This window comes from Protomyctophum parallelum (assembly GCF_964188405.1).
Source record: "Protomyctophum parallelum genome assembly, chromosome: 4".
Classification (NCBI taxonomy): domain Eukaryota; kingdom Metazoa; phylum Chordata; class Actinopteri; order Myctophiformes; family Myctophidae; genus Protomyctophum; species Protomyctophum parallelum.
The window spans coordinates 46,310,401-46,333,130 of NC_139700.1; the positions used below are offsets into that span (position 1 = coordinate 46,310,401).

Sequence of the window (22,730 nt, forward strand, 5' to 3'; positions counted from 1 at the left end):
TAGTTGTGGTCTCGGGAACAGAGGTCGTGGTTTCACGAATAACTGTGGTGGAAGCTGTGGTTGGACCAGTTGTGACTACTTTCGGTGGCTTTGTTGTTGATACAGACTGAGATGTTGTTTCCTTTGTGGTTGTTTCAACAGGCGTTGTTTCCTTTGTTGTTGTTGTTACTGGTACAATTGTGGTTGAGGTTTCAACAGTGGGCTTGGAAGTAATTGATGTTTCTGGGCTAGTTGTGGTCTCGGGAACAGAGGTCGTGGTTTCACGAATAACAGTGGTGGAAGCTGTCGTTGGACCAGTTGTTACTACTTTTGGTGGCTTTGTTGTTGATACAGTCTGAGATGTTGTTTCAACATGTGTTGTTTCCTTTGTTGTTGTTGTTACTGGTACAATTGTAGTCGAGGTTTCAACAGTGGGCTTGGAAGTAATTGATGTTTCTGGGCTAGTTGTGGTCTCGGGAACAGAGGTCGTGGTTTCACGAATAACTGTGGTAGAAGCTGTGGTTGGACCAGTTGTTACTACTTTCGGTGGCTTTGTTGTTGATACAGTCTGAGATGTTGTTTCCTTTGTGGTTGTTTCAACAGGTGTTGTTTCCTTTGTTGTTGTTGTTACTGGTACAATTGTAGTTGAGGTTTCAACAGTGGGCTTGGATGTAATTGATGTTTCTGGGCTAGTTGTGGTCTCGGGAACAGAGGTCGTGGTTTCACGAATAACTGTGGTAGAAGCTGTGGTTGGACCAGTTGTTACTACTTTCGGTGGCTTTGTTGTTGATACAGACTGAGATGTTGTTTCCTTTGTGGTTGTTTCAACAGGCGTTGTTTCCTCTGTTGTTGTTGTTACTGGTACAATTGTGGTCGAGGTTTCAACAGTGGGCTTGGAAGTAATTGATGTTTCTGGGCTAGTTGTGGTCTCGGGAACAGAGGTCGTGGTTTCACGAATAACAGTGGTGGAAGCTGTCGTTGGACCAGTTGTTACTACTTTCGGTGGCTTTGTTGTTGATACAGTCTGAGATGTTGTTTCCTTTGTGGTTGTTTCAACAGGTGTTGTTTCCTTTGTTGTTGTTGTTACTGGTACAATTGTAGTCGAGGTTTCAACAGTGGGCTTGGAAGTAATTGATGTTTCTGGGCTAGTTGTGGTCTCGGGAACAGAGGTCGTGGTTTCACGAATAACTGTGGTAGAAGCTGTGGTTGGACCAGTTGTTACTACTTTCGGTGGCTTTGTTGTTGATACAGACTGAGATGTTGTTTCCTTTGTGGTTGTTTCAACAGGCGTTGTTTCCTCTGTTGTTGTTGTTACTGGTACAATTGTGGTCGAGGTTTCAACAGTGGGCTTGGAAGTAATTGATGTTTCTGGGCTAGTTGTGGTCTCGGGAACAGAGGTCGTGGTTTCACGAATAACTGTGGTGGAAGCTGTCGTTGGACCAGTTGTTACTACTTTCGGTGGCTTTGTTGTTGATACAGTCTGAGATGTTGTTTCCTTTGTGGTTGTTTCAACAGGCGTTGTTTCCTTTGTTGTTGTTGTTACTGGTACAATTGTAGTCGAGGTTTCAACAGTGGGCTTGGAAGTAACTGATGTCTCTGGGCTAGTTGTGGTCTCGGGAACAGAGGTTGTGGTTTCACGAATAACTGTGGTAGAAGTGGTTGTTTCCTTTGTTGTCGATGTTGTTGGTACACTAGTTGTCGTGATTACAACAATTGGTTTTGGAGTAACAACAGTTGTCTCTGGGACAGTTGCTGTAACTACAGGTACAGAAGTGGTTGTTTCATGAATAACCGTGGTAGATGCTGTGGTTGGACCAGTTGTTACTACCTTTGGTGGCTTTGTTGTTGATACAGACTGAGATGTTGTTTCCTTTGTGGTTGTTTCAACAGGCGTTGTTTCCTTTGTTGTTGTTACTGGTACAATGGTAGTCGAGGTTTCAACAGTGGGTTTGGAAGTAACTGATGTTTCTGGGCTAGTTGTGGTCTCGGGAACAGAAGTTGTTGTTTCATGAATAACAGTGGTAGAAGCTGTGGTTGGACCAGTTGTTACTACTTTCGGTGGCTTTGTTGTTGATACAGACTGAGATGTTGTTTCCTTTGTGGTTGTTTCAACAGGCGTTGTTTCCTTTGTTGTTGTTGTTAGCGGTACAATTGTGGTCGAGGTTTCAACAGTGGGCTTGGAAGTAATTGTTGTTTCTGGGCTTGTTGTGGTTTCGGGAACAGAGGTGGTGGTTTCATGAATAACTGTGGTAGAAGCTGTGGTTGGACCAGTTGTTACTACTTTTGGCGTTGTTGATACAGTCTGAGATGTTGTTTCCTTTGTGGTTGTTTCAACAGGCGTGGTTTCCTTTGTTGTTATTGTTACTGGTAAAATTGTAGTTGAGGTTTCAACAGTGGGCTTGGAAGTAGTGGTGGGGCAGTTCATTTTCTTGCAGCACTTCACTTTGATTTCATAGTCTAAACATAGGGGTGGGGATGTTTGTTGATCATTCTGGCATAACAGCCCAACGTTGTTGTTGCATATGACCTTTTGTCCCGTCTGAGATATTGGAAGTCCTTTGACAGTCTGGCACTGCACTGCCATCGGTTTCTCACAGATATCGAAACCATGCTTGATTATGTTCTTGATTGTTTCGTTGTCCCCACCGTCAGGACCAAACTCTGGGTAGTCAGAGTTGATCCAGTTGGACCAGTCGCACACGGTTTCGCAGGGTCCTGTAGTTGTTTCTGTTGTGGTAGGCGTTGTTGTTGAAGGTGGTGTAGTTGTAATTGTTGTTATAACTGTGGTAGAAGCTGTGGTTGGACCAGTTGTTACTACTTTCGGTGGCTTTGTTGTTGATACAGTCTGAGATGTTCCCTTTGTGGTTGTTTCAACAGGCTTGGTTGTTGTTGTTACCGGTACAATTGTGGTCGAGGTTTCAACAATGGGCTTGGAAGTAACTGTTGTTTCAGGGATAGCTGTGGTCCGTACAGAGATTGTCGTTACAACAGGTTTGGCAGTTGTCACATTCACCATAGGTATTGTTGTGGTAATCAGTGATTCTGTTTGGGAAAAATAAAACAGAAAAAAAACGTTGAAAAATGATGAAGAAGAAAACAAAACCTGAAGCTGTTTTGTCATAGAGATTGACAGCTTATTTGTGCTAAAGAATGCCATCTTTTTAATGATTTTTTCTCAAACTATTAGGAATTATTTGGTCAGATCTATTGAGTAAATAGAGGGTATGCGCATGCTTAAAGTCATCGAGTGCACATCGAGTGGCAAAGCAACATGCAAAGTGAGTTTAACATTGTTTAATGTTGTTTAATGCAATCAGATAGGACTTTTATGTTTGGATGCATGGGCTGTCAAGGCCAGAAAGTAACAAAATAATCTGCTATTTTCACTAGTTTGGGCCCCGGGGAGAAAGTCCTTTGGATATCGAGCTAAAACGTTTGGGAACCAATGTTTTAAATGGCCACATGTACAGTATTTGAATTGTAGAATCTGTTTGCCCTGAATGTTTTATTAGCATCCTCATAACATTTATTTCAACATTAGCATCACATTGAGACAGTCTCCTATACAAGTGTGAACTTGCCAAGAAACAGAAGAATTACACAGCTTTGCCAGACATACAGTAGGCCGAAGTCTACGGACCCCCATTGAATGCCATTTCATTCTCTGGGACCCCCAATTTATATTGTAAATTTAACTCTTGAGAGTGTACAAATGGAACCAAATGGACCCGTCATAGTTACAGACCCATAAGGATCCACTTGGTTCCAAACTATCATTTAGCTTGGGGGAGCCCCTTGGAACTCCCTCAAGAACCCCTGGGGGTCCCCCCGGACCCCACCTTTTGGGAACCACTGTTCTAAAACTGTTCTAAAATTGCAACCTCACCGGGTGTGGTGAAAGTGAAGATAGTTGTGGGCTGCGTTGTGGTGAAGACGGCTGTGGTTGTGATGGGTGTGGTCAGCGGGGTGGTAGAAGGCATGGGCGTGGTCGTTGGGCATGGATAGATGCTCTTGTGGATGGTGCCGTTGGCCGAGCACACAGCTGTCATGCAGCCGTCATCTCCGTCCGTGGTGTTGTAGATGGTGGCGCCGTAATGGTAGGTTTGGCCGTTATAGGAGCATGTGCAGCCTATATAGACACAGGAAATAATATACGGAAAGAAGAGGTTGGAGGAGAGTATCCATATACTAGAAGGCTTTCTTACCTTTACGGGGCTATGGGGTGTTGTGCTAATTGGCTTATTTCCATCGTTCAAAAATCAATTTATTTTTATATCTTCTCTTCATAATGTAAATAGTATCCCAAGCGGCACACTTTACTACTTATTTGGATGGAAATAAGCAAAATTATACAAAAACCCAACCCCCATTGAGGGCTTATACTATAAGCCCTCAATGGGGGTTGGGTTTTTGTGCAATTATTGCATTATTGGCCATTTCCCCTAATAAATAGCCAATAATGCACTTTTGCACAAAATAACACCTGGACCTCTTTGACGTAACAACTACAAATAAAGGTAAGAAAGCCTTATAGTATGGAATTCTCCTTTAACTCTGTGGTAAACACGAATCTTCATGTTGTGTGATTGTGGAAGCGATATCAATGCAAATATATTTTCCTTACTGTTCACATCGTAGATGCAGCTGATCCCAGACATGGTACATGAGCTTTGAAATTAGAGGAGAGTTGTGGTTAGAATCTTTTCTTTGCAAAGTTTTCTCTGTCTTTGAGCTCAAATCAATCAATGTTATGATTTGAGCTGTTGCATTGGGCACCTTTTTCAAGTATAGGTTAAGATGCTGTGGAATAAAACACTGATCACAACAAGGACGAGATGATTTGCATATATGTTCTTCTAAAACATAAAATTGCACCTCACCAGACAGTATAAATAATACAAATAATACAAAATATATTTTGTATTACTTTTACTCACAGCCTACATACAGATCTGACAGATTCTGCTCAAAATGAGACAATCTACTGAATACACTTGGTGCACTTTAACTTTGGCTCTAGTTGCACTTTATATTTATAGGTAATGATCTGTATCTTGTGATAATGTATATGTATGTCTCTCGTCGTTGTTGTTGTTGTATGTTTACTGTATTCCGTCTTTTAGAGCTTTTATTATCTGCTGTAAAATGAATTGCCCAGCTTGAGACATATCAATAAACTTGACCTTGACAATATGGTCAAATTGTATTTGTGCAGTGGTGTGATTGTTTGTACGCGACGTACCAGGTGTGGCAGTTCTCGGAGGGCACCTTGCCGCCGATGACGTAATGGGTTCCCTGGTGGCCGAAGCATCCACACTGTTCCCTGGACACACACTTCATGGCGTCCTCGTCAAAGTATGGCTGGCTGGGAGGACACTGAGGATAGCAGCCTGGAAAACGGTCACACACACACAATCGTTCACTGTCTGTGGCAATAGGGATTCAACGATATGAATATGTCAGGGCACCGTTATTTCCGGCCCAAAAAGTTTATTTATTATTTAATTCAGCATATACTGTCGGTTTCTGCCCCGACAGATTATGCAATGTGGCCCTCTGGAGTGAGTGTGGAAATATTGTGGCCCTCGATTCCATCATCCCTGGTCTAGGGGGAGAGCTTTCCATTCTGACCTGAGATCAGATTCATACAATGTTTTCCACTGGACACACACTGGTCTGATTAACCCACTCTGACCTGAGATCAGATTCTAAAAATGTCAGTCATTCTTCGATTTTTCAAAAATAGCCACTCTGTGGCGCGCTATGAGCTTGTAGATCTGCTATTTTTCAATAGCTAAAGCATAACATGATGCTGACACCAAAATGGGTTCCCGTTCAGAATGGGTTAAAGGGACATTTCACTGCTGAAAGAAACTGCAGTCACTCATGGGCTCCATTTTCGTCACCGCTAAACCCCTTACCCCTAAACGTCTTTGCCTTCTTTTACTATTTTGAAATAGTTTTTGAATTGTTCAACTAGCCAATCTACATTGACACGTTGTGAGGTTGTAGACTGGCCATTTTAACTATTCAAAAATGTTTCGCAAAATTGTAAAAAAAAAAGAAGTTTAGGGATAAGGGGTTTAGCTGTGACGAAAATGGAGCCCTCCATGTTAATAGTGTTTGTAGTAGATAACAGTAGCACATTTTTAAATGTGCACCCTATCTATGGCCAGTCTGTGTGTGATGACTAGGGCTTGTCTGGATTGCTGAATTCCTACAATGACCATAATGCTTTGGTACACTGCCCCTCCTTGTGGAGATTGTGGGAGGCTGTGTGGAGGTGTGACTTTAATGAAAGATCTATTCATTATGTTACACACATAAAAACCCCAGGAAAGTGTTTATTGTGTTCTAAACATCATTCAAATAAGATCTGGTTGCAAAAGGTGAATTTGCCCTTTAAGTCTGTGCGAGTCTTGTGCCAGACAGTGGCCTTGTGGTTAGAGTGTAAATCTGGGAGGTCGGGGTTCGATCCCTGGCCGGGTCATACCATAGACCCAATGCCTCCCTGCTTGGCGCTCAGCGTCATCGGGTTGGATTTGGGGGGGGGGGTCAAATCGACTAATCAAATGTTTCCCGAGTGTGGCGCTCGCTGCGGCTCACCGCTCCAAGAGATGGGTCAAATGCGGAGAATAAATTTCACTGCGGTAACGTATGTGACGAAGACTTTGATACATACCCAGCAGACACTGGGATGAGGATCGCAGAGACCGGCAACATAAGGGTGGGAGCAGGTAAATTGTGCCTGACCATAGAGGGCCCAGTCTGAAATGGGAGCCAGCGCAAGGAGGCTAGAACGGGGCACAAATGCATGGACGTTCATCTCACCTTCCAGTGCAGTGATGAGGCTGGAACAGTTTCCCGACGGGTTCCTGCACGACTTCATGCACGGTGCACCGCAAGGCTTGTAATGCCACTCACAACCACTGGGGTAGTTGTAGTAGTCACAGAAGATGGCTGTGAGGAGGGAGCAGAGAAGCGTGTGTTACTCCACAGGAATATGATACAAAATAATCCAGTTCTTAACCCATTTAGTATAGGACGTGTGGTAACGTCATAGATAATCCAACCGATGGATTGCGAGGACACGTCCTATAGCACATTTTCATTAATATCAAATGAGAGAAAAATATTCAGATTTTTATTTTCTGTTTTGGGGGTGGTTGGCCTCTCCTTCTGCACCATACTCCTTGCTGTCGTTCACCTCCCTGTTTACCGCTCAGAAAGAAAGGCTCGTAGCTCTCCGTGGTTTTGACCAGATGGATATACTATAAGCTCTTCATTTCTGACTTCAACACGCCTCTCGTTCAAACTATGAACGTGAGGGATTATCCAGCGACTTTATCGCAATCATAGCGAGGTAAGCAAGCAACATTATGCCTCCCGAATTTTGTACGGAACGAAAGGGGGGGGGGGGGGGGGCTTTCAGAGTAAAAGCTGCCATATCTGCGCAGCACCCCGAGCTGCTATTTTGAAAGAAATCCCGGCGCCGATTGTGTTAAAGAGACATGTTATTATGATATCCTGATGTAAATAAAAATGCACATGCAAGCCCATTCATATTCATGCAAGTATACTGTGTAATAGGAGTGATGGACGGCCTCCTTACGGCAGACTTTGGGGGTCCTCCAGTTGACGCAGGCCCCCGCCTCGTTGCAGGCCTTGGCGTAGGCGGCCACGGCCGTGCAGAAGCACTCGCAGTCTCCGCCCGTGTCACACGCACACGAGTCCGTGACGCAGGAGGCATAGTACGCCGCCGGGTCCACCTGAAACACACATTATACATTAACAGGTCGCTTCGAGGAAGCAATCTGATTGGTTGCAACAACAGCCTTCTAGCCGTGGGAGAGATCTCAGTGATCTGAGAGCAGTTATATACTGCCTGATGCTTTAATTAAAGCCTTGATCTCAGTCCAGCAGGGGGATCCAAGTAGAGCACTCAGTGAGTGGTCTATTTGTTTCTGCCTGATTAAAAATTCAGATCACCAGGTCTTAAAAGTACCCACAGAGTAAGAAAGACAATGCAGACAAACAGAAACAAGCTATCACAAAAAACACAGATAGGCAGAGTGGTAAAAAAAGGAGTGAGAATGAAAGAGATAGTTTTAAGGGGTTAGAATAGAATAAGTGCAAAAGAACAGAGTGTGTGAAGTTCTCTACTGTGAAGTGTATGCAGAGTTTCAAAGTTTAAACAGCTGTGGAGCTGTCTCTGCGACCGTGATCGGTGACACGGTCATCAAATTAGGACAACCTCCACAAATTCAATGCTTCATAATAGGGTGTGTAAATGATAATAAATAAGTCATGTTTTGAGTGAACTAACAACTAAGACATAAAATATAACAAATACGTACATACAATACGTCAATCTGTTACTTATGGCTTGTGGCCTATAAAACATGCAGGTTATTGCCTGTGCTCACAGTTATTACTATGTTTATGCTGCATAATGTAGGCGATATTGGGCTGTCATATGAGTTACCTCCCACATCTACTGTATTACTGTAAGCATATTGCGTGCGTGCGTGCGTGTGACTGTGTGACTGCGTGTGTGTGTGTGCGTGCGCGTGCGTGCTGCTTATCACATAACCCATTCTGAACGGGAACCCATTTTGGTGTTAGCATCATGTCATGCTTTAGCTATTTAAAAATAGCAGATCTACAAGCTCATATCGCGCCACCGAGTGGCGCGATACGAGCTTGTAGGTCTGCTATTTTTTCAAAAATCGAAGAACGACTGACATTTTTTTAGAATCTGATCTCAGGTCAGAATGGGTTCATCAGACCAGTGTGTGTGTCCAGTGGAAACCTCGTGTGAATCTGATCTCAGGTCAGAATGGGATAAGTTACCATAGAATGGCAGGCGTGGAAGGCGTCACTGTTGACGATGCTGCACTGTCTCTGGGCCCAGGCCGCCCTGTAGGGATTGGCCGAGCAGGCGTCGCCGGTCGCCATGGCGTCGGGACAGGAGGCCGCCGTCTTCCAGCTGTTGCCGAACGCCACGGCGTCCACCACCGTCTCCGAGCCGCGCGTGGTGAAGTCGTTCTTGCTGTTGCCGTCGTAGTTCCCGCACAGACCGCACACGCGACCCTGAGGAGGAAAAACAACACAGCTATAGGGTCACCACCGGAGGTCACTGAAGTTCTATGGCCTGTGATGCAGGTGTCTCTAAAACTATGGCAGTTACAGTGACAGACAGACAGGATCGTTCCAATTTATTCTCTAGATCGTTCCAATTTCAGATTATATTGGTTCTCTTTGCACAACTCAAATACTTGCCGACTTAGGGGGAGGGGCTGAGAGCTAGTGTGGAGGTCCATAGCCAATTAGAAGACGGGGTAGAGTGGTGCCAGGTTCGCGAATTGTAAGCGAGTTGTAGTGTGTGTAAGTAGCATTTGTAGTGTGTGTAAGTAGCATTATTTTGTGGGCTTGTTGCCAGTAGACCTGACAAATCTTGCGCACATCTTGTGCTCTTGTGCTCATTTGCATGAGCACGTGACAGGAGCACATGAGCACATGTTTTCACTTAGATAAAAGAGAGACACTCAAGAGGCACTCAAAGTTAAAGCGAGGAAATAACTTGAGTGCCTTGAATCGTCTCTCTTTTTTTTCTATGCCTTGATCCTGTTTTTTACCAGTAAAAACACATTGAGACTTGCGACCTCTTTCACATGTGGGAACTGGCCAAGGGGCAGAAATAAAATGACACTTCAACACCCCATCGTCAATGTTACATTTTGGACCAGCCAAGTACAACATCCGTAATACACCTCAAAGTACCTATGAATAAATACAACACCTCACCAAAGTCCTACTTTTTAGTAGCAGGGCAAAATACGCAATATACACACGATCTGAACCGACATAATGAATATATAGGCATGAACATAATAGGCTAGTACATACAGTATCCAAACATGTGCAGGTGTTGGACTGTACATCTGTACATCCTTTTGAAACTTCTCAAGGGAACTTTCAAAGACAGTTTTTGTCTGGACCAAGCGCCAAAGAAGGCCAGACATGTTTTACCCCCCTCGTATTTGAATGAGCACCTATTTTACCATTATCACTTTTTTTATATTCCCTCTTTTTCTCCATGTCTTTCTTGTTGTTGTTGTATCTGAGAGTAAAATCCCACATTTTAACCCATTCTGACCTGAGATCAGATTCATAAGAGATTTCCACTGGACACACACTGGTCCGATTAACCCATTCTGACCTGAGATCAGATTCTAAAAATGTCAGTCGTTCTTCGTTTTTTTTCAAAAATAGCAGACCTACAAGCTCGTATCGTGCCACTCGGTGGCGCGATATGAGCTTGTAGATCTGCTATTTTTAAATAGCTAAAGCATAACATGATGCCGACACCAAAATGGGTGTCCGGTCAGAATGGGTTAAGAACCAACTGCTATAAACAGAAGACTAGTATGTGTCGTGCACCTGGTACTTGGGGCTGAGTTTGATGAAGAGGCTGGTCTTCTGGTCCCACATGAGGACCAGTCCAGGTTGGATAGTCAGAACCAGGTACAATCCCATCTTGCGGATCTGAGACGGAAACATGTCGCTGCTTCCCTTCGCCGCCTTGTATCCTCCGTCCGTCAGCTGGAACTCGCTGGCCTGGAGGAGAGAGAGAGAGGTCACACTCCATGGAAATCGGTCGCGGAACAGTGCCGGTGTCGGAATTGTTTTACTCCCCAATATCAGTAGTAGTGGCCTCGCAAAACCTGTAGAAGTGAAGTTGAAGGGTGTAGTGCTCTTCACGTGCGTGCGTGCGTGCATTTGTGTGTGTGTTCATTTTACCCCCAGGAAGATCTTGATGGACTTGGAGCAGGTGGTTCCTGTGGTTCCACAGGGAACGTTCTCAGTGATCACTCTGAAGCTCCCGCTGGCCTGCTGACTGCCACAGTAGTCCTGGAGAACATCACAGAACATTATGGAACATGACAGAACATCTGAAGCTCCTGCTGACTGCCACAGTAGTCCTGGAGAACATCACAGAACATTATGGAACATGACAGAACATCTGAAGCTTCTTCTGACTGCCACAGTAGTCCTGGAGAACATCACAGAACATTATGGAACATGACAGAACATCTGAAGCTTCTTCTGACTGCCACAGTAGTCCTGGAGAACATCACAGAACATTATGGAACATGACAGAACATCTGAAGCTTCTTCTGACTGCCACAGTAGTCCTGGAGAACATCACAGAACATTATGGAACATGACAGAACATCTGAAGCTTCTGCTGACTGCCACAGTAGTCCTGAGGTAGAACATTACAGCCACATTACAGAACATATACACAGCTCGGTTTAATGCTTGATTGTGATTGGTCAATCGCTGAATTCAGCGGTCTGTTATTTCTGGATATAATGACCGCTCCCGGCGCTCCGCTCAATAACAGACCGTCACTGTCCAATCAAAGAAAGCCTCAGAGCACCTGCTGCCCTGGTTGATTGTTTTTTGCCGTATATATCCAACATGGCAGCACAATGTAATTTACAACTAAACGTCACTCTCAAGAATGTTTTGGAAAACAATTTAAACAAGAAATAGAAAATGCAGTACAACTGAATATTGATTATATTTTTTTATCAACACTTCCCGTTGTTTTACGAGGCGACACGTTGCACTGGACTGCTTAAAGGGATAGTTCAGATTTAGCTTAAGCTGTATGAAATACTTGCCATTTATATAGTGGTTGCAACTGTATTAATTGATTGCCCGAGTCCCATGGTGGGATCTGTTCTAGTTTTGGTGAAATATGAAGTAGTAAACTGCCTCCCCCTGGCCAGCCGGGGCGCCTGATGGAGGGGAAAGGAACTGGTTGGAATAACGTGTTCCTTCCACGCGCTACGTCCAACCAGGGAAACTCCCCCCTGTCAGGTGTAAAGGAGCAACTTGGACACTCAGGCATGAAGGAAGCATGAGTTCAAGTCCGTTGCTCTCCCCATGTCCCCCATATATGGGGACTAGGTTGGTGGAGGGTGTGTAGAGCCCAGGATCACATTATTAGATGATTGACACAATTGAAAAATGGGTTACAAAATCGTGGGGTATATATATATATATATATTAAGTAGTTCCGGTCATTTTGTGGGGGGCACAGGGGCCACTCATTAAAAGTTAATTAATCCACAAAATTTGTATTTGTATTGTTGACCTATTTCTAAAATATTAGTGCAACTTTCGTACATTTTTGACCCCTCTATCACACTGAACTATGTTTTTTGTGTCCATATCACTACGCCCAGAAAATAGTTCCATGTGATAGAGGGGTCAAAGTTGAACCAAAGTTGCACTAATATTTTAGAAATAGGTCAACAATAGTGTATTTGGCCGCCGACCCCCGTCTGAAAATATGTTGTTCCAGGCCGGGACACCCCAGAAGCAAAGATGTAAGTTAAAAACGTTGGCTCTGGCCCAGGCCGTAGCGTAACGGTCTGGGCACCGGACTGGTAATCCAGTCGCAGTGTGCCGCGGGTTCGACTCCCGGACCCGACACGGCCTTTACTGCATGTCATCCCCCCATCTCTCTCCCGTTTCCTGTCAGCCTACTGTCTGTCCCTTCAAAAATCAATAAAAGGCGTAAGCCGCAAAAAAATATCTTAAAAAAAAAAAAAAACGTTGGCTCTGAAAGAATTCAAAGATTTGCACTATATTCACGATTTTTCAAAAAATAGCAGATCTTCAAGCTCATAGCGCGGCACTCGGTGCCACGCTATGAGCTTGTAGATCTGCTATAATGCGGAAATAATGCGGGAAATAAATGAATGGCATCTATCTATAGGCTTATTATAGATTTTAAAACGCACAAAATCTCGCAGTCCGCAACCAATCCGCAACCACGGCAATCCGCGGGTGGTTGTGGACTTTCTACATTTGAATTATTAATCAATGCGGTCGGATAGCGGGCGGATTATAAATATACACACGCAGATTCGGGTGACACAAAAGCTCATCCGCAGGTCACGCACACACACACACGCACACACGCACACACACACACACACACACACACACACACACACACACACGCGTGAGTATACCTGCAGCAGCGTGTATTCACACATCCCGCTGAACTCGAACCTCTTGTCATCAAAGGTGACGTAGTGTCCGTCTCCGTAGATGCCACAGGTGGCGTCACACTGGTTGTTGGTGCACGTGAACTTCTGGCCTCTGCATGAACTGAGGACACGCACGCGCACACGCACACGCACACGCGCACACGCACACACACACACACACACACAGTCACACACACAGGCACACAGTCAATAATTCATTCACACGTTGTCTGGAACAGTGACTCTAACCTGTGGGCGTGCATAGGCTGGTAAGGGTATTGCAAGTGTGGGTCCCCAAAAAAACACTATGATTGCAATGAAAAACATAAAAAAAAGATTTTTTCATAAACCTTGAAATATGTGTTTTCATTGTGACACAGGATGACATGCTCATTGTATCATGAAGACATACCATGATTTATGAATGTAACCTTTACTGTACCTTCTTGTATGGTCTCGTTTATGCGGACATATACATTGTGCGTGTGTGCGTGCGCGTGTTACAGATATACATACCAGGTGTTACAGCCCACAGTTAGAGTCTCTCCAGGCTGGTAGCTCCTTCCGTTGTGCACACAGGGACAGCTGGTCTCTTTAACGCAGCCTCCCTTCCCATTGGACACCAGACCACTAGGACATACGCAGCCTGACGAGCAGCCTACGCTCACCTGCGGAAACACACAGCAAAGCACTTAATACACACTACTGTTTGGGTGGCATGCAGTATACGGTATAGGTGGAAGTGAGTTTAGTTTTTGTTTGGAAGAGTTATCGGTTGAAAGGACATAGGCCTATGTGAATTAATTAATTAATTCATTCATTCATTCATTTTACCAGTAGTATTATTTTACTCCTTTGGTCCACCCAATTCACCTTTAGCAAAGCCCCGCCCTCTCCCACTTAGACACTCCCACTTGGACACTTTCCTGCCAGGCTCATTCATTCCAATGTAAAATATCATGGATTTTACACATTAAATATACTGGTTCATTTTTCGAACCAGGCCTTCAAAATGTCTTCCGAATCCATCAACAATAAGGCCTGCCATATGCGCTGGAAAAATATGTGCGTGGCATTACCTTTTTTTTAAATAATGTTTCATCATATAGGAAAAGTGGAAAACTATTGGTGGAGAGGTTTGTCTATCCCATGTTGTGCTTAGCAGTGATTGGACCATAGCAGTTTTGTGGCGGGGCTTAGCTAAATCTTTGAGGCTGTTTGCCAGACTGTCCTTGTCGTCTTGGAGTTTATTTCAGTGTGAAGACGTCTGTGCTTCTTGTATTGTGGCATTTTCTTTCACCCGCAACCCACAATAACGGTCAACCTTGGACTGCGTGCGTGCGTGTGTACCTACACAGTTCATGTCCGGAGTGTTGCAGCTCTTCTGGCATTCAGTCCCAGTGGCACCAGGAGCAGCGGTGGAGCAGTCAAAGTGAACCATGGGAGATCTGCATGTTCTCACATCTGCACACCAAATACAAATCGCCGCACCCATTATACAACCAGAATGAACCAATAGCTATGCTATTGTTATTTTGTTGCTGCCTTTTTTTTAATATTGTATGCACTGTACGGTACCCAAAACCTACCTTCTTTGGGTTTGGTCCTGCCATGACATTTGAGAACTCCTGCCCTGCAAATGCTGTAAGAACATGTAGTACTAATGAGCTGAGTTGATGGAATTATGAACCTTTAATAATAAACCTATACAATATCCGGGTACACATCTGTGAGAACTCAATGGCGAAGTTATAGAATATAAACAACTATTATGCAAGACAAGTATGTATTTTTCTAGACAAAATTGGGCTGTGTCTTAAGTACCAGGTCTTATTACTTAACTTAAGACCTGGAGGCGTGGTCAATGCCATTTGGCTATTCTGAGTGGCCAAAGAGCATTGACCACGCTCCTGCATTATGTGCAAATTCAAAACAGGTGGTACGCATGGGCTGTTAGCCTGTTGAGTGGATAGTCAACAAGCACTTCCAAACTCCAACACTTCCTCTGCAAGGAACTTCTTGACATAAAGTAGCTCATAACATGTCTACGGTGGATCTTTATTAAACAAAACACATTGAAGATAGAAAGAGGATAATTCAAGCTTTTCCGTACAGCTGCAATGTTGGTGAGTTTGACGTCATTTAATACAATTAAATAGGACTTTTCTGTTTGGATGAATGGGCCGTTCTATTGCAAGAAAATTGCACCTGGTTAGTTAGCACCTTGCTGGCAATTAAGATGGCAGCATATCATCAATGGGTGCGCGTGTTTTGTTTGTTTACCACGTGGAGCCGTCTCTGGTGACGGTCTGTCCGGGCGGGATGACCACGTCCTCGTCGTAACAGTGGCAGCTGGCTCTGGGCACACAGTGGGCCTCGTGGTTCAGATAGGTGCCCTCGGCGCAGCCACAGCCGTCGACGGGCAGCGCTCCGTCCCGCTCCGACGGGCACGACTGGTCGGCCCGGCTGAGGGAGCGGCAGGTCCGCCCGCAGGTCGTCATGTTGTAGCTGTACACCGTCCGCTCCGGGCACGTCGTGGTGTACTTATCTGCAAGCGGGTGGAAAGTATAACTTAGTCGCTTTTGCTATTCTGACCTGAGATCAGATTCATACGAGGTTTCCGCACTGGACACACACTGGTCTAGATGAACCCATTCTGACCTGAGATCAGATTCTAAAAAATGTCAGTAGTTCTTAGATTTTTCAAAAAATAGCAGACCTACAAGCTCGTATCGCGCCACTCGGTGGCGCGCTATGAGCTTGTAGATCTGCTATTTTTCAATAGCTACACCAAAATGGGTTCCCGTTCAGAATGGGTTAAGTAGAATTTTGAGGTATTTGTGCTTTACTTGAGCATATTTCCAATGTCCCAGTACTTGTACTTCTACTCCACTACTATCTCGGAGCCGACATTTGTACTTTTACTTCACTACAATTATTTGAAAACTTTAGTTACTAGTTACTTTGGAGATTTTCATTTTGATTAGAGAACATACCATAACCCCTTCTTCAACCCTACACATTTCAGCTACTTTCAATACATTTTCTACACATTTTGAACTTGTGAAATGGGACATTCTGCAATATGAATACTTTTACTTTTAGTACATGTTGATGCCGATACTTTTGTACATTTTCCGTACAACCCATTCTAGCATGATCTGCTACCATTCTAGCAGATCTACAAGCTCATAGCGCGCCACCGAGTGGCGCGCTACGAGCTTGTAGGTCTGCTATTTTTGAAAAATCGAAGAACAACTGACATTTTTAGAATCTGATCTCAGGTCAGAATGGGTTCATCAGACCAGTGTGTGTCCAGTGGAAACCTCGTATAAATCTGATCTCAGGTCAGAATGGGTTAAGTAAGACAATTGAGTACCTTTTCCCCACCACTGCTTATCTGCAAGGGTTAGGACTAGGAGGAGTTACATAGGGTTGGGATCCGTGGCTGGAGGAACTAGAGTTGTTTTCCCGACACTGCCAAATATCGGTATCGTTGAGTATGCCAGTCTAACGCCACGTCATTTTATCACATGATGATATTTCATTTACAGTCATATTTGGATAGAGATTGTTTTTGAGCTAACCGCTCCAACGTGTATAGCTTTGTGTGTTTGAGTGTCTATATGCATTGTTTATCCCCCCTCCTGTGACGTGTGTTTTTTTGCTTTGTGTGTTTGTATGGTCTACAAATGTAATTACACACTGGAATCGGATCGATACTTGCATTACTCGGCATCGACCGATGCCCATAACCAAGATATAAGTGTTATTTTGTTCCCTCAGCGTTGTTTTCTTTGTTCTCTTGTTGAGCTCTATATGTTCTTTTGTCTTTGTTGTTTTTCTTTCTTTCTTTCTTTATTTTGGTTGTAATCATGGTGATATAAAATGTATGGTTGGTATCAGCATCAATTAGATTTTTTAATGATAGGGGCAGGTATAAATAAGATTTATCTTCTTCCTGCTCCTTTTCTTTTCTGGTATGGAATATGTAAAAAATAAGTACAAAGTAAAATGTATATAATCATGTAAAACCATAACCGAAATTAAATAAATAAATATGAAATTAAATTAAATCTAACCAAGTTGTATATACCAATGCCATTGTAAAAATGGCATATCTGTGCTTGCTAAGATGTTGATGTCCTCAGAAGTATATTAGTGTGTGTGTGTGTGTGTGTGTGTGTGTGTGTGTGTGTGTGTGTGTGCATGCGTACATGCATGCGTGAGTGCGTGCGTGTGTGCGTGCGTGCGTGTACGTACTACACATGTTGTGTCTCCATCCGTTGAGCTGTACTCCGGCCGCAGAACACGCGTGCACGTATGCAGCCACCGCTGCACACATGCAGTCCTCGCTCTTCTCACAGTTACAGCTGTCATACATGCAGTTCTGTCAACGCAGAAGCAGAATAAGGTTAGTCTACACCAGGGGTGGCCAAAAGGCAGATCTACACAGGCTGTGCAGGTATAGATCACATGACATGGCCCTAAAACATATATAATTTAAATATAATAATATATAATTTGGCATCTTGAATTAAGTTGACTTGATCGATTGACATAAAAAAATGGCCTGTTAACCCACAACAGATTACTTTGTTTTTAAGAGTGTTGAGCACAGAGATCAGTAGCATTAGAAAGTTACAGTACACACAAAAACAAAAAACTATTTCCATTTCCCCCCCTATATTTCCCATTCTAAGTGTGTTTGTCATGTTCACACACACACACACACACACACACACACACACACACACACACACACACACACACACACACACACACACACACACACACACACACACACACACACACACACACACACGTGTGCGTATACATGTAACTCACATCTTTGAAAGTGTTAGGGCTGATGACAGAGTGACAGGGTGAAAACACTTCTTTGATGTCGGTCAGTTTGGAACACCAGTAAGAAGCAAAACGCTCTGGAACACAGAAAACACAACAATCTGTTATGGAAAAAAATACTGAATCAAGCAACTTAAAAAATAAAACTGTCGGGGGTGCTCACACAAGCCTAGAAGTTAAAATGACCCCAAACTTATAATTAACTTCTTCTTCTTCTTCTTCTTCTTCTTCTTCTTCTTCTTCTTCTTCTTCTAACTAATCATATCTCCCCTGCATGGCCCAGAGCCATGTAATAGAAGAGTTACGACATTGAGGGGGCAGAAACCGAACACTTGAGCGCTGTTCATGCAGCCTGAACAGAGCCCAGCTGTTTTCAACGAGGCGGCGCAAACAAGAGCTATTTTAACCCATTCTGACCTGAGATCAGATTCATACGAGGTTTCCGCCGGACACACACTGGTCTGATGAACCCATTCTGACCTGAGATCAGATTCTAAAAATGTCAGTCGCTCTTCGATTTCTCAAAAATAGCAGACCTACAAGCTCGTATCGCGCCACTCGGTGGCGCGATATGAGCTTGTAGATCTGCTATTTTTAAATAGCTAAAGCATAACATGATGCTGACACCAAAATGGGTGCCCGATCAGAATGGGTTAAGCATGTGTGCAACATGAGTGACAACTGTTTTATACATAAGTATTATAAGTATTATACAGTAACAACATAAACAAAATGTTTATGTTGTACTATTACTACAAAACAATCTAAAATAAAGGGATTTAAGCATCATTAAAGCTGGGCTGTTGGCCTGAGACCAATGCATTTCTGCCTATACTTCCGGTCCAGGACTTGGTTGGTTGTCCCCGTTCTCAATAGAAGTCTATGTAGGAGAGCCGCCATTGGACTGAAGCCCCAATGAAGTGAACGCAGTTTGCGTAACTCTGTCTATATCTAAGGCTCTGGCATGGCCAAGCAGGGGGTTGCCTCTGCAGTATCTATGCATGGTCTCCAACGCCTGGACACCATTATGGGTTTGAAATTTGAATCCACCGGTTAGGATTTAGAAACCTATATGGATCGCAGTGCTATAAAGGGAGAGGTAAGAAGTTGATACCATTGTTGATGCCCTGGCTGCACGGGTGTCCTAAGCGGGTCCTGGCGTCCGGGCATCGGGCCCTGGTCTTCCAGGTGTTGGCGAACGCCACCGCGGTGCCCTCCACCAAGCCGCTCATCACCTTGAAGTCATCAGCCATCACGTCGTTGAAGTTCCCACACAGACCTGCAGGGGGCGGGGGGGGGGGGTCCATTTACAATTAGAATTTAGACATAGAGACATGAGTAAACCAGTGTTGTTTTTATGGCAGCAATTTTAGATTTTTAGTTTTAGTCATAGTCTTTTGTCTTGAATAGTTTTCCTTTAGTTTTAGTCACATTTTAGTCACCAGGAATGTCTAGTTTTAGTGGACTAAATATCATAAGATTTTAGTCGACTAAATCTACCGCTGATTTAGTAGACTAAAATATATTTTGTTGGGCCTTGATGCCGTCGTAATGGCTGATTTTACACTTACACAAAATAGCAGATCTACAAGCTCACAACGTCTGCGACGCACTGCGATGTGTTGTGAGCTTGTAGATCTGCTATTTTCAGCATGCAACCAAGTGTAAAATGACTCTTGTCCACTATAGTCCCTTCCTAACATTTTACTTTAGTCTAGTTTTTATTTGTTGACAAAATTGTCAGTATATTTAGTGTTAGTTTTAGTCATCATAGCTTAGTTGTTATTTAGTTTCCATTTAGTTTTCGTCAGTGAAAAAAGGTAGTCGACGAACATTTTTCATCTTAGTTTTAGTCAACAAAATCAACACTGAGGTAAACATGAACTCTAGTCAGTAGACAACAAGGTAAATAGCCACATATAGTGCCTCAAATAAACTAAAATGCCAGGTAATAAATGAACCCTCAGCCGTGAACAGTGATTCTCAAACTTTTCTATTTCAAGGAACCCCAGTTAGATAATGCAGATTTGCACCACATTTTCAAGACTTTTCAAAGATAGCAGATCTTCATGCTCGTGAGCTTGTACAAGTACAACATAATGCTTAAAAAACCAAAAGGGGTTCCCGCCCATTGGTTAAGTAAGTGGGCCCTGATCCAGAACAGTTTGGGAACTGACAGGAGAGGAAAACTCACAGTGAAGTCATTTCGACAGTTTGTTAATACATCAAAGATGCGAATATAATCAATGTCCAATGGATGCCTTTGGCATGGAAGAGAGGTAGGTCATCAGGTGGTCTCCAACCTTCTAATAATAAGGAATAGGAAACCTGACAGTGATGACATAAGGAATAGGACACCCTACGGAGAAGACATTTTAACAGACATAATCGAAAACCTCACAGTGAAGACATTTTAACAGACAGAATCACAAACCTGACAGTAAAGACATTTTAACAGACATAAAGGAATAGGACACCCCACGGAGAAGACATTTTAACAGACAGAATCGAAAACCTCACAGTGAAGACATTTTAACAGACAGAATTGAAAACCTCACAGTGAAGACATTTTAACAGACATAAGGAATAGGACACCCCACGGAGAAGACATTTTAACAGACATAAGGAATAGGAAAGACCTGACAGTTGTGTGACACACATATATATACATATATATATATAGCCTACATACCGCAGGTGGTTCCGCGGAGGCGGGCCGAGGCGGTGATGAAGACCTGCATGATGGGCGTCAGTGACACCAGAACCTGCAGTCCCACCCTGGTCTTTATGGATATGTAGAAGGAGGACGGCTGGAAGACGCTCAGCTCCGCTGCACCCGGGGGGGGGACAGTATAGTATATTTTACACTGTCCATTCAAATTGCCATTGGCGTATATATATAGACAACGTAGCTTGAGCAGAAACCTGATGAGACTGTTTAGGCCTGACGTCGACATTTTAAAAGTGTCTTCTAAATCCTAACAGTTTTCTGAAATACCTAAGTTTCTATGTCAGTGGTGCTCAAAATGTCATGTCAAGGACCTCCAGAATTATGTGTATTTGGCCGCCGACCCCCATCTGAGTTAAAAACGTTCGCTCTGAAATAATATTATATAAAGATTTGCGGCACATTTTCAAGATAAAAAAAATAAATAGCAGACCTACAAGCTCGTAGAGCGGCACTCGGTGCCGTGCTATGAGCTTGTATAGATCTGCTATTTCTCCAACAGCTAAAGCATAACATAATGCTTCAAACACCAAAAGGGGTGATCCCGCCCAGAATGGGTTAAGTTTAAATTTGTTTAACTTGAGACCGTCTGGGACGGGTTTTTTTTGCCCCCGGTCCGATTCCGATCATTTGATTTTGAGCATCTGCCGATACCGATTTTTCCCCCGATCCGATATTTATATTTATAGAACACGTTTATGCCATATCACAACAGTACAATATCCCAAATCACAGACTAATATCCAGTCTAATATCATGATATGTGTATAATATTGATACTATAGGGATGTCCCGATCAAGTTTTCTTTGGCTCCCGATCCGATTCCGATCATTTGAAAATGTACGTGATCGGCACTGATTTCCGATCACCCGCGATCCGATCGGGACAACCCTCACTGGTGTGATCTATGTAGTGTGAATGGTGTATAGTCGTGTGTAACTCACGTGTGAACAGTGGGAGATGTGACAGAATCTGGTTGACATAGACCTGTCCTCCTGCCTGGACCTTCATCACCTGCATTGTGTGGACCGGTGGAAACACAGTGTGTTCATGCATGTACAGTATACCACCCAGGGAAACTTTAACAGAAAAAGACTCGCTCACCGTATAGAAACTAGAAGTAAAACTGCAATTAAAAAGCAAACGTTTTAACAGACAGAATCGGAAACCTCACAGTGAAGACATTTTAACAGACAGAATCGGAAACCTCACAGTGAAGACATATTTTCTATACGGTGAGCGAGCGAGTCTTTTTCTGTCAAAGTTTTCCATATGTTTTTGAGACCACCGTAGTTTAAAAAAATAAAATAAAAAAAAGGCCAAAGAAAGGCGCAACAGTTTTCTCAGTGCTTCAGTATACCACCCATACATGACTTGTAGCCTAGTGTGGGGGGGGGGGGACTATATGCACAGGAGCCATATTTCCTTACATTCAGGGACGTGCAGAGAGCGTTAGAGAGGCAGGGGCTGAAATCCCCTAAGGAGGGCACAAAATTGCGAAAATAGCAGATCTACAAGCTCACAACACCTGAAAGCTTGGCTTGGATTAAATACTTCAAGTTCAGGAGACTTCGGAAAAAAAGCAATTCTCCTGAACACTGCCTTCTGGCATGGCATGGCATGGCATGGCAAGGAGTGGCACTTGCGTTTCTTTCACCGTGTAGTAAATGCTGCATTTGTGGTCTGGAAAGGGCAGTGGTTTTCGGGTAAAAGGGCAGGGGCTGAAGCCCCCGTTGATGTCTATATGTGCACGTCCCCGCTTACATCCTTCAAATGTGTTACTAATGATACTAATTAAGGCTCTGTTCAACGTATCGTAGCACAGTGTTTCTCAAACATTTCAATTCCAAGGACCCTAGAGTGTACAAAATGGTAACCAAATGACACACACAAATGACACACACAAATGACAATGGTCTCGCACCTTCCTACCTACATGACTGCCTGCCTAAATATGTCCCAAACCGCCCCCTATAAGGTCTTCCACTGCTGGCCTGCTCGCTTTGCCTAAAAAAATGGCAACTAAAAAATACGGGGAAGCAGCTTTTTGCTTCTACGGGCCGTCGGCATGGAACAAGCTCCC

The 22,730-nt window shown here is 43.7% G+C and overlaps 1 protein-coding gene across 1 annotated transcript in view; it reads right to left on the reverse strand.

The window, feature by feature from the left end:
* The window catches only part of LOC310857222 (mucin-2-like), a gene marked incomplete at its 5' end in the record, with an annotated part of 77,845 nt that overhangs the window by 39,325 nt on the left and 15,790 nt on the right, over positions 1–22,730 (reverse strand). Inside the window, 20 exons of the mRNA XM_083762832.1 lie at positions 1,295–1,441; positions 2,876–3,021; positions 3,866–4,108; positions 4,604–4,647; positions 5,222–5,369; positions 6,811–6,939; positions 7,592–7,748; positions 8,833–9,072; positions 10,423–10,599; positions 10,783–10,893; positions 13,035–13,173; positions 13,569–13,720; positions 14,407–14,516; positions 14,642–14,694; positions 15,336–15,600; positions 17,316–17,442; positions 17,901–17,995; positions 19,033–19,197; positions 20,611–20,748; positions 21,592–21,661. Coding sequence (XP_083618958.1) covers positions 1,295–1,441; positions 2,876–3,021; positions 3,866–4,108; positions 4,604–4,647; positions 5,222–5,369; positions 6,811–6,939; positions 7,592–7,748; positions 8,833–9,072; positions 10,423–10,599; positions 10,783–10,893; positions 13,035–13,173; positions 13,569–13,720; positions 14,407–14,516; positions 14,642–14,694; positions 15,336–15,600; positions 17,316–17,442; positions 17,901–17,995; positions 19,033–19,197; positions 20,611–20,748; positions 21,592–21,661 — 2,856 coding nt within the window. The remainder of the gene's footprint in view (positions 1–1,294; positions 1,442–2,875; positions 3,022–3,865; positions 4,109–4,603; positions 4,648–5,221; positions 5,370–6,810; positions 6,940–7,591; positions 7,749–8,832; positions 9,073–10,422; positions 10,600–10,782; positions 10,894–13,034; positions 13,174–13,568; positions 13,721–14,406; positions 14,517–14,641; positions 14,695–15,335; positions 15,601–17,315; positions 17,443–17,900; positions 17,996–19,032; positions 19,198–20,610; positions 20,749–21,591; positions 21,662–22,730) is intronic.